This window comes from Cornus florida, unplaced genomic scaffold, assembly GCF_030987335.1.
Source record: "Cornus florida cultivar Cherokee Brave unplaced genomic scaffold, ASM3098733v1 CherokeeBrave_3.0.0_Hap2_Chr11, whole genome shotgun sequence".
Classification (NCBI taxonomy): Eukaryota; Viridiplantae; Streptophyta; class Magnoliopsida; order Cornales; family Cornaceae; genus Cornus; species Cornus florida.
In genome coordinates this window covers 41144076-41156688 of record NW_026775581.1, presented here as the reverse complement: position 1 = coordinate 41156688, position 12613 = coordinate 41144076, and the positions used below count along the sequence as shown (strand labels likewise).

The window sequence follows — 12613 nt, the reverse complement described above, 5'->3', positions numbered from 1 at the left end:
AACTTTATCTTAGCACTGCTTATCATCCTCAAACAGATGGACAGACTGAGCGAGTTAATCAGATTTTAGAAGACATGTTGCGGGCATGTGTTCTTGATTTTAAGGGCAATTGGGAGGAATATTTGCCGCTTTCAGAGTTTGCTTATAACAATAGTTATCAGAAAACTATTGGTATGGCACCATTTGAGGCTTTGTACGGTAGACCGTGTAGGTCTCCTGTCTGTTGGCTTGGAGTTGGTGAGAACAGCTTTTTGGGTCCTGAATTTATTAAGGACACGTCAGAAAAGATCGCTATCATTAGGGATCGGATGCGTACAGCTCAAAGCAGACAGAAAAGTTATGCTGACTGTCGAACTCGTGTTTTGGAGTTTAAGGTTGGTGATCAGGTTTTGCTTAAGGTTTCTCCTATGAAGGGAGTAATGCGGTTTGGGTCAAAGGGTAAGTTATCGCCTCGGTTTGTGGTCCTTTTATGATTACAGATCGGATTGGGGCAGTAGCTTATCGTCTGGCTCTACCAGATAATCTTCATAGGGTACATAATGTTTTTCATGTATCTATGCTGCGAAAATTTCTACGGGAAGAAGATCGATATCAACACATTGATGTGGGTGAAATTGAGTTGCAACCAGATGCAACCTATTTGGAACAACCTTACTGTATTCTCGATCGTAGGAATCAGATACTGCGCACGAAGACTATTCCATTAGTACGTGTACAGTGGAGTCATCATAGTGATACAGAGTCTACTTGGGAACGGGAAGATATTATCCGTGCCAAGTACCCAGAGCTTTTTAATACAGGTATGTAGTGAATTTCGGGGACGAAATTCCGTTATTAGGGGGGGAGAATGTAATACCCCGTATTTTATTAAAGAGTTGAGTTTATTTAAAAAAATTCAATTATGTGAGGATTTCTTTACTTATTATTGTGCATGCTACATTATTATATTAAGTTCATTTAAATGTGCATGTAAATTAATTGTGTATGTTAAAATAGTAAATTTATTCATTTAATTATGCATGTATTATTATTAATAATTTTATTTGTTGGTTATGCTTATATTAATCATTATTAGTTAATTAAAGTATTATAATTATGTTATAAAGTATTATAATGATATAATGTATTCTTATGTAATAATAATAATAATATAATAATAATAATAATATAATAATAATAATTATAAAAGTTTATTAATAATAATATTAGTAATAATAATAATAATAGTTATAATAATAATAATAGTATTAAAACCAATGTCATGATGAAATTAGAGATTAGGATAGGATTTCATCAATGTTTATGGGTGGAATTGAAGCCATATGGTTGGGAAGGTGGTTAGTAAATGTAAAAATGAGATATTTGTAATATTTATATTATATAATTTGTATATAAATTAGCTAGCCTACCTTAGAAAAAAAGAAAGGGAGTTAGAAACAAATTATAAATTCTAGTGAGCCATTGTAAGAGTGTGGAAAGGAAGAGAAAGAAAGAAATGAGCTTGGACCGGTGTAGGGAATTTACCCGACTACGCGCAACCGGCAGATTTATTTTAAATCCAAAAAGGCAAGTTATTATCTATTTTTCCCCTTTGAATTAATAAATTAATTGTTTAGTTTATTGATATTATTTTAGAGCATAGAGACCATGTAAGGAGTTTAATAAATTAGGAATTTTAGTTTATTAAATTTGTGAAATTTTAATTATTTAGGATAGTATATAATTAGTTATTATCCTAGGATGTTTAAAATAGCTAAAAATATTTCCTTAAGGCATTAGGAATTTTTTAGAATTTTTAGGAATTTTCCGGGGCTTTTCTGCATTTTCCGGCGACCTTCCGGCGAGTTTTCCGGTCGCCGGCAATGGGGGAGATGACCGGAGTGATCCGGTGTGTTGCGGCGTACTGCAGGTTGGTGTGCGCGCACATCCTGGCCCTTGGGAGTGTTAGATTGATCCGGTGCATCGCGGTCCATGTTAGCGCGATACACCCGGATCAATGACCGTTGGATTAGGTGTAAGGTGATAGATGGATCCGGTGTTGTGCACCCACAACAAAATCCATGCAACCACCGAATCAGGAGCCGCCGCGTCAGCAAGGTACCATTAGTGCGCGCGTGGCAGCGCGTGCGCGCGCGTGGAACGCTCCAGACGCGCGTGGCAGCGCGTGCGCGCGTGGGAGGTTCTAGACGCGCGTGAAGGCGCGTGTAAGCGCGTGCGCGTGTGAGAAAAGTGGCGGCGCGTGTGGGAAGCTCTGGGAGGCGCGTGGGGGCACGTGTGGGGTCTCTACAGCTACTGGAAATTACCAGAATACCCCTAGGGCCTGTTTTGTAAATTCCAGAACCTTAAACTTGGATTTTTAGGTACTGTGTTGGTATTTACGGGTTTAACGGGCCACGAAATTATTATTTTAATACCCGTTACTTATTCTTATGGCCGATTAATCTTTTCTAAGCATTTATTGGCTCGTTCACAATACGGATACTAATGTGATTTATTTAACGACATTGTTAAATATAAATAGTGTTATTATCTTATTAAATGGTATCAACCATTACTGTTAAATTAAATAAGGCCATGGTTTTAGTCAGATAAATTATCCATGATATCTTATGGGATGTTTATACTGTTAATCGTATATAAACCATGATTATTATGCTGTGTGCATTTCAGGAAATAAATGGACTGTTTAATTATGTCACATTTATATTATATGGATGAGTTGCCATATAGAACCATGTGAGCTGGCTAATAAGTTTAGACTCATTTATACCTTATGCATTCGTTGCTATAGACAGATGTGTGGCTGTCGGGGTATGTGGTTTAATATTATTGGCATGTGTTGCCTAATTGACATACTCGGTATATTTATTAATATTGTTGGCATGTGTTGCCTAATTTATATGCTCAGTATATTCATCAGTACTTTGAGAGGTGTTATCACTGAGTAGTTCGTTATAGTCTGTGTTGTCAGTACCGTGCACCATGTATAATAGCTGATTTCCCGGGTAGGGAAAGGCGACACTTAACCACCTAGTGTGAGTCTAAGTGATCACCGTCTATTCTGGTTGAGGTGATGTTATACATTGGATGGTTCCCTTAGGATGTATACAGATATAGTACTCATCCGATTCATAATGATTAATTTATATGATTCTCTGATTTGGGTTATAGTAGAGAGGACTTGCTCGTGGGGTTGACCCACCATTGTTGTTATTTCAGGATACGGTCAGTACCCGTTTCAAGGTTGAGGTTAGCAGTGTGGGACCACCATCCGAACTCATCTACTCTTACGATCCAGTTCAGGGTAGAAGTTTTATGTATTACTTCAGTTTCAGTTTTTATTTACTTTTGATGTTGAACTCTCAGGTTTATATTTAGGGATCCTCGACATAGGATTTCCAAGTTGTAATTGAGTACTGTATTAAATAAAGGATGGATGGATGTTGTATTATTTAGTATTCCTTTCCTGTCTAAATTCTTTATTATCATCATTTTGTATTCCATGCTTGTATATTGCCAATTGTTTTTGATATCCCTCGTTTTTCGTGTATAAGCCTGATCAACTTATGCGTGGAAAATGTGGGGGTGTTACACGTATGGACTAGATAGATATTGTGAGGTGTCTACGGTGTATCTGCGTATCGGGTTTCTGTATAGATTGCAGTTAGATTAGAACTTGCTCGTGAGTCTAACCCACTCCTTTATTATTCTTTTCAGGTACAGGACGGTTCCAGCCTTAGAGCTTGATCGTGCTTGTCGAGGACAGTCTCACTTTCATCTGATTACGTAGGACTTCTCTCGATGTTTCTAGTATTATCTATTTTCAGTTTCATTCTCAGTTGAACTTTTAGTTAGGGGTCCATCAATGGATTCCCAAGTTGTAACTTTGAAGTTTTGGAGGATTGGAGTTTCAATTTTCAGTTGTACATGGAGGATTTTATAATTAATGTTTCTTTCAGTTTTATTTTATCTTTATTGTTCTTTTTGTCATCTGTGTTCGTTTTAAAATACTTTAATTGTTTGATATTCCCTCGGGTTTGGGCCAGGGCCTGATCAACCCGTGTCTCAGATCCGAGGGGTATCACATAATGACTACTTGAAGGATTAGTGTCATCAATTATGTAAGTTTGCCCTTTCGGGTTGGCCACTGGCTGACTAGGCAGTTTTTCTTCCTTTCTATAAGATAGAACACTTGCTACTTGCCCAACTTGAACCTCTACCTTGGCTATGTCTTCAGAATGAGAATGAAGAAGTTGGGTATGCGATTTAAGTTCCTTAAGTACAGTTAAGACTTGATCTTCAAAAGCAGAATTTCTAGGAGGAGGAGGAAACAGAGCTTAAGTAGATTGATTCCTAAACTAAGGTGGACGATAGATAGAAGATTGATTGAAAGAATTATTTTAGGGTAGAGGATTGGATGGATTTTGGTACTGTCCCTGTGATTAGGAACAGTATTGCCTTGGCTTTGATTCCGCTATGATGGATTTGGATGATCTCTCCAGCCAGGATTTATAGGTATTAGAGTATAGATTATACCTTGGTCTGGAGAATGCAGAATTTACTTGCTCTTAAGGAATCTTAGAAGATTGTCCCATCATAGGACAACTATCAGCAAGATGCGATGGATTAACGCAAATCAAGCATACCTCATTTGGCAAAGAGGCATGTTGAGAAGCAATAGAAATATAGCTAGATGATAAGACTTAGTTGAACCTTCAGTTCAACACTTCTATTTAAATGGCAAGCTCTCTAGATTTATCGACTTCATAAAGATTTTCGACCTTATAGATTTTAGGAGTAAACCTGGTCCTAGAGGAAGAAGCATGTTGTATAGAGTTTTCACTTAGGGTCTCAAACAATTCCCAAAAGTTAACTGCACTCTTATGAAGGAAAGTTCCATTATTGAAAGCATCAACCATGTTCCTATGTGGATCAGGTAATCCATCATAGAAGATCTGCACCAAATGCCATTTAGCAATATCATGGTGTGGACACTTTCTCAGAAGATCATTGTATCTCTCCCAAGAATGATGAAGTTGTTCACTCAGAATTTGGGTAAACTGCATGATTTATCTTCTCATTTGTGTGGTTTTACCCATAGTGTAATATTTTTTCAAGAACTCCTGTTGCAACTTATCCCATGTGCCTATGGAATTATTTGGTAGGAAATGCAACCAGGTTTTTGCCTTGTCCTTGAGAAAGAATTGGAAGAGTCTCATCCAAAATAATCATCAAGTGGACAACTTGGTAGTTGAACACAATTCCAGAAACACATCTAAGTGCTTATAAGGATCTTCAGTTGCAAACCCATAGAATGAAGGAAGCATTTGGATCATAGCAGGCTTGATCTCAAAGTGTTTTACATTAGTGTCTGGGAATTGAAAGCACGAGGGGTAATTGTATGAAGTGGGAATGTAATGATCCCTCAGTGGTGTAGGAGTAGGTGCAGGTGGTACACAAGTTCCTGGTGCAGTTTCACCATCAGCAGCCATGTCTGATCTAGAAGATTCTCTTAACAAGTTAGAATTCTTTTTAGGTTTTCTAATTCGCCTAAGAGTTATTTCTAGTTCTGGGTCGTATTCAAGTGTTGGTTTTGATAAGGAATGGCAACCTACCATGCACTATGTTCAATGGTAAAACCAATAACAAAAAGAAAATTTCCAAGTAAAGAAAAAAACCAACAAGAACTCACAGAAGGTCCTGAAACCGCAGTTTTTGTTCCTTAAACATCTTCGTCCTCACTGCTAGATTCCTTCACTTGAAAAGAAAAATAATTAAGGTAAGCTATTAGAAAGTCCTAAAATTACAAATTAAAGTAGAACTAATCTTAAACTCAACAAAACCGTTACATAGTTCCCCGCAACGGCGCCAAAAATTGATGTGTACATAATTTATACCACTCACAATAGTATGAATCCTTTGCAGGATAGGACTACTAAGAGGGTGTCAAACCCCAGGGACTATGGTGGTTTATTGAATTTTCAATTAATACTATTTTAATTTAGGAAAAGGATTTTTTTGTTTTGTTGTGATTCAATATCATAAAAATAAAAAAATAAACAAAATAAAAGATTGAGATCAGAGAGAGAAGATCTTAGGGATTGACTTCACCACGAACCTCATACTATGGTCAACTGTTCAACCTTGGGATTTCAACACTTATGTATAATACAGAATTAAACTCAATAATATTCGTTTAATTCAATTTAAAGAAAGATGTTTCATGAATTTTAGTTAATAATAACCTATCTTTAGTTGGCACGAATTATCTACCTACCTACTTCTAACTAATGTTGTAGTATAACTCGTCTTCCTTAGGCATAGACTATAAAAATATTTATTCACAAAATACGTTTGAACACCATTACATGATCTCTATTCTTATTGTCTGAGAAACCCTTAGCCGACAATCTCACACAATAAGAATATGTTGAATATAGTTTAAGAAGAATTAAATCTAAGACGAGGTATTAATTTCTCAAAAACTAATATATTTCATTAAAATCCCAATTACTTAGAACATCTAAGTCAATTGATCAAAATCATGCAATCAAAATACATAAGCAGTTAAAAACCCAAAGTATAGAATAATCAAACCATAGTAATCGGATTCGGGTTACATCAATGCCCAAAGAGAGCATTTAGTTACTCATAACGATGGAAGATATCATCTATGTTGTTGTAGACTTCATCATCATGGACTGCACTTCTCTTCTATGGATCTTCACCTTTAATGCTTCAGAGAAAACTAGAAAACCCTAAAAGCCGCCACTAGATCTAAGAATAAACAAGAGAGAAGAATGAGAGCTTTTATGTGGCCTTGTGCATCCTTTTATAGAAGCAACTGACTTCTATCAAAGATTGGATAGGCTTTAGGTTTTCTAGGATCATCTGGGCCCGTCTGGGACTTATTAGGACTTAATTAGAATTAATACTGCAATTAAAAATTCCGACTTAAAAGGAAAGGCTCGAGCAGAGAAGCTTCTGGTTGAGCTTTTTGGCTGGTGCTCGAGCCTTTTGGATGGTGCTCGAGCTTTTTGATCTCTGCTCGATCTCTGGTAACTTGGAACTTCTGAGGCGTCTTTTCATATTCTGAGGGAGTTTATGCTTGAGCCCTTTTGCAAAAGATCAAACACCTTGAACTTCTGTGAGCAGGAATATCTATGCTCGAGCCTTTTGGCTTTGGTTACTTTTCTTGCCTCGGTGAACTTTATGCTCCAGCTAGGAACTCTATGCTTGAGCTTTTGCACTTAAGCTTCTCCAAAATCACAATTTTAACTCCAAGCTTGCTTCAGATGATCAGGGACAACTCTGTAAGCTTCAATATCAGTCTTTAAGTCTCCAGAATCCCGGTTTTATCCTTTTCTTTGGGAAAGTACCTACAAAAGCATATAAACTAAAATCAATCTAAAACTGGATAGAAGTATCACTTAGGGTCTTAACATAAGTACGTTTAGGGGCTCGAATATGTAATATTCAGTGCTCATCACCCTTGTGTGTCCTCGGATTCGGGCAAGGACCCGGTTAGTGATTCGAATCCCTGGATTTGGGTCGTTACAACTTGGGAGTAAGAATAAGAGATTCGCTCTAACTATCTAGATTTGTTTACGACTCCAGGCATAACTTGATTTCAGGGACGAAATCACTTCAAAGTGGGGAGGTTGTAAGGACAACACCCTTTTTATTTTTAGTTTTTTTCCATATTTATTTTATTGTATTATCATTTTCGCCGAGTCAAGTGCTCGAGAATAGTTTCTGACACTTCATTTGTTCCATTAGGGCATATTTTATCTTCGTGACATTATGGGGTATATTTTACACATGCATATGATTATCTTTTCATTTCAAGCATTTGTGATATTATCTTTTGAGATATTTTCATTTGGAGCCTTTGTGCGTTTTTTAAAAGTTGTGTGACTTGTGGGGGGTTGGATGAGTGACAAATGGATGGTGGATAAGAGTATGTGTGTGAGAGAGGTAATGCTAGGGTAGGTATTAAGATATTATATCACAAATATCTATTCCATTTCTTTTCTTTTAACTCACTGTTGCTCTAACCTAAAGCTCTATTTCTTTCACTTTTCATTTGTCTTCTTAACTAGCCATAGAAGAGAGAAAGCATGGGGACACATTAGGCTACAAAACCCCTTTATCATTTTTGGATTTAGAGCTCATTTTTAACTTGGATTTCTTGGGTTTGTTTCCAAGTAAGGTAGGGGTGTAGTATGGCTTTAACCGAGTCACTTCCTTGTGTTTTGAGGTGTTGTGTGTGTTGTGCATGTATAGTGTGAGTTGTGAGTGTTTTTGATGTAAGATTATTGATAACCTAGCTCATAAATGATGATATTAAGCATGCCATTGATTAGTTCTATGTTTTGGATGCTTATATGATATATATAAATGATGATATTTGGAGAAATCATGATTTACTTGTATACGGTTTATATATTTGGCTTATGTGAGATCAAATATTAGGTTTGAATATATTGTTATGCTCATTTTGATAGTATTACGAATGCTATTTTGAATGTATGTGTGTGTATATATATATATATAATTAGGTTTCTATTAACATGTAGATGGCCGAGAAAATGATGGATTCTTATTTACGAGAAAGAGGCCACCCGAAAGCGTAGCTCAAAGAAATCATGAAAAAAATTTATAACTTCCATAATATTTAAGAGAAAAGATGTTCCAAACAAAGATTAGAGCAGAAATTGAATTCATGTTATCAAATTAGGTATGGATTTGATTTAGATTTAAGAAAAAACTAGAAAGAAAAAAAATAATAATAAGAGAAGGTGGTTTCAAACGAAACAGAAATTGAATTCATGCTAGTTATTGAAATATTCAACTATAACATATAAGTTCATAGCCCTAGAGATGGGTAGGTCAGGAGAAGGGTGATTGACAATTCTGTTTAGCTGGGACAAGGATATTTTCGTCAAAAAATTTGCAATTTACAATTCTGATTACTGAGATCATTATGGTTATTCAAACAACCCACAACAATATATATATTCATGAAATGGATTCTGAAGCACCTTTGTTGTATAGGAGAGTGAAATCTATGAATGTTAGCATCATAGAAAAGGAAGATGATAGAACACAGAAACTTGTCTGTCCCTTCACCTAGGCTACCAATAATCCCCACAGGAACATAATCCATCTCTAAAATGGTGAAAACGCTTGTTATCTCTCACAATTATCTCCCTGTCAACAACTTTTGAAACCAACTTGAACGCATTGTGACAATCTCCACAAATCCGCAGATTTTTGCAGATCCTCAGTGTTACACCTTTAGTTGTCTTTAACAAGCCAAAAGAAACTGCAAGCTTTTCACTGTGGCCGCGTAATATCTCTATTTTCTCCTCTTCTTTCAATTCATGAAGCACTGAGCCTGTATCAGGCACATACCCGATTCCACTTATTTTCTCCTCTAATCTTCTCCACATCTGCCGGATTTCTTCTGACTCCTCGGACATGTTGTCACCAACAAGAAAGTTAAAAATTTTCCCTCCAATTTCAATCCAACTAAAACCAACATCCTTCTGAAGGCCTATTGCCTTCATCTTTCCCCTCATGCTTCTCACGTCATCCCACTTCCCAGATCCAGCAAATAAATTTGAGGCCAGCACATAATTCTCTGCTTTGTCTGGCTCCAATTCTAGCAACTGCTCGGCAACTTTCTTTCCTAAATCCAACTCACCATAAATTCTACAGGAACTGAGCAATGAGCTCCAAATTACAGCATCAGGTTCCACATGCATCTCATCTATAAGTTTTAAAGCATCACCCAATCGTCCAGCACGACCGAGCATGTCCACCACACATGCATAATGCTCTAATTTTGGCTCTATTCCATGCAAAGTCTGCATCTGGTTAAAATAATTCAGACCCTCTTCAACCAGTCGAGCATGGCTACATGCCGATAAGATGCCAATGAACGTCAAGCCATCAGGCTTTAACCCTACATTTTTCATTTTCTCAAATAGCTCTATGGCCTCTTTTCCTCGTCCATTAATTCCATATCCAGCAATCATAACCGTCCATGATGCTTCATCTTTTTCCTTCAACCAGTCAAATATCCTCTGCGATTGCTCTATTGAGCCACATTTTGCATACATATCTATGATCGCACAACCAACAAATATGTCATCAGTTAGGCAAGCTTTTAAAGCAAAGCAATGGGTTTCCTTTCCTAGCTGCAAAGCTGACAACTGTGAACAAGCCCCAAACACACTCGTAATTGCAATTTCATAAGGTTGAGTAGCATCTGATATCATTTGACGAAAGAGATTCAGGGTTTTATCTGGGAGTCCATTCTGTGAGTAGCCAGCAAGCATAGCATTCCAAGATACTAAATTTTTATCTTCCATCCCATCAAACAGAATCTGTGCAGATAATGGTTTCCCGCAATGAATGTAAAGTGAAAGTAGTGAGATACCAATAAATGAATCGGTTTCTAGATGATTCCGAAGCACAAACCCATGAACTTCTTTGCCATATTGTAGGGATTTCATGTGGGCGCAAGCCAAAAGTAGGCCACCAATGCTAAACCAGTCAGGATCTAAGCCGGAATATGTCATTTGAAGATACAAATCTAAAGCCTTTGGTGCATCTCCATTTTGTGCATAGCCACCAATAAGTGCATTCCAAGAGCTCACTGTCTTCTTCTCCATAGCGTCAAAGACATGCTCAGCATAACTTAGTGACCCACATTTTGCATAGGCTGCAATAAGAGCATTGGCCACCATTTCGTCATATTCAAACCCATGTCTGAGTGAATGGCCATGAAGTTCCCTTAAATATAACAATTCTGACTTCTCTAAACAAACTGGCAGGGCATTCAATATGGTGATCTCATTGGCCTTCATTTGCTCATTCTCCTTTTGCATCTTCCGCAAGAGATCAAATGTTCCACCAACATCACCTTCCCTAGAATAACCCAAAATTATGGAATTCCAAGAAACCACATTTTTGTTATCATTCTTATCAAAAAGCCTTTGGGCTTCATGTAATAACCCACATTTTGAGTACATGTCCAACAAGGCATTTATCACCTTTAGTTCCTGACTCAGCCCCAATTTTACAGCCAACGTATGAACCATCATTCCCATTTCTAGGTTTCCTTCCACCGCGCACACCGGTAATATAGTCACCAGCGTAGCAACATCCGGTATCAAACCTTCCTTGCTTGCAGCAATCTCACTGAACACATCAAAACTCTTTTGAGAAAACCCATTCTCAGAAAACCCACAAATAATCGAATTCCAAGAAACCAAGTTTCTCTCAGGCATATTTTCAAACACTCTAACAGCATCATCAACAAACCCACATTTCCCATACATTGCAACCAACGCATTACCAACAAACACATCTGAAACTATATTCATCTTCACTGCCATTCCATGAACACTTTGTCCCAAACCCAAATCCAACAGCCCTCCACAAGCCTTAATAACACAAGGAAAAGTAAAATTATCGGGTTCATGTTCCGTTACCGAAATCAACTCACAGAAAGCAGAGATTGCATCACACCATAGCTCATTTCTCGTGTACCCACTGATTAGTGCATTCCACTGGTACAAGTTCTTCCTCTGTAATTGATTGAAAACTGCGCGAGAGTCCAGAGGAGAGCCACACATGGAATACATGGTAATGATTCGTGTATTGAGAACAAAGTCGTTGCTGAAATGGGTCGATGTTGACACCATCTCATGGACTTCACGGCCGATCTCAATGTCTTTGTGGTGGCCACAGGCCTGTAACAACAAACCCATTGCCTCGGATCTGTGAGCCAGAGCAACATTACCGTAGTCTCCTTGCAGTAAATTCAGAGCTTCGGCCAGTTCTCCGGATTCGCAGAGTTTGCTGATCTTTTGAGGTAAGGACAGTTGATGGTTTGAGGAGTTGGTTGGAGTGACAGTGAGCCTTTGGTTGGTTTGTGTAGAGAGAGAAAGTGATGCTCGTGGGATGAAAATTGGGTTCAGATGATTCTTGCCTTGTGATCTGTGCACGGTTCTATGGACTGGAATTGGGTGGAGGTGGAGGCATGGAAGTGGGTGGTGGTGGAGGCGTGGGAGTGGTGCTGCCACCGGAGCCATGGGGAAGTATTTTGTATTGGTGTTTTTTCAGTTATAATCTCGGTGGATTTAGGAGTATCCGAGGCCTCAAAAGTCAAAAGTCAATTTTTTTCTATTTTTTATTTTTTAAATGTGACAGTTTGATTATGGGTAAATACTGTAAAAGCCTCTTTGAAAAAATCAATAGTCAAAAGATACATTTTAGAGGAGTAACAAAATTTTACTTTTAGAATCTCTTTTTAAAAAGCTCTTTTTTTTTTTTTTCTCTTTTTTTTTTTTTTTTTTTTTTTTTTGCGGCCAAGTAATAATGTCCCAATGAGATATGAGGTCTTCGGGCTTGTCGGAGTTCTCCGTTTAATCGGTGTGTCTCTACCGGTTAGAGTTGCTTGTTTCTTTCCGATCTAAGGTTGGGATCTTGTTTCTTTTTTTCTTTCTTCCTTTTCTTGGGTTGTCAATTTTTGTGGGATTTTGTGGTTGTGATTGTTGCTGCTCTCCTTGATTTGTGATGGGTGTTTTGTTGTTGCTGT

The 12613-nt window shown here is 37.5% G+C and overlaps 1 protein-coding gene across 1 annotated transcript; it reads right to left on the bottom strand.

The window, feature by feature from the left end:
- Window positions 1–8805: 8805 nt before the first annotated feature.
- On the bottom strand, window positions 8806–12333 carry LOC132283033 (pentatricopeptide repeat-containing protein At1g18485). Its single transcript, XM_059784903.1, has one exon. The coding sequence runs from the start codon at window positions 12105–12107 to the stop codon at window positions 9138–9140; it is 2970 nt and encodes a 989-aa protein (XP_059640886.1). The 5' UTR covers window positions 12108–12333; the 3' UTR covers window positions 8806–9137.
- Between the last annotated feature and the right edge of the window lie 280 nt (window positions 12334–12613).

Coding starts and splice junctions, on each gene's coding strand:
- LOC132283033 (XM_059784903.1), bottom strand. CDS start 12,107: ATGGCTCCGGTGGCAGCACCACTCCCACGCCTCCACCACCACCCACTT.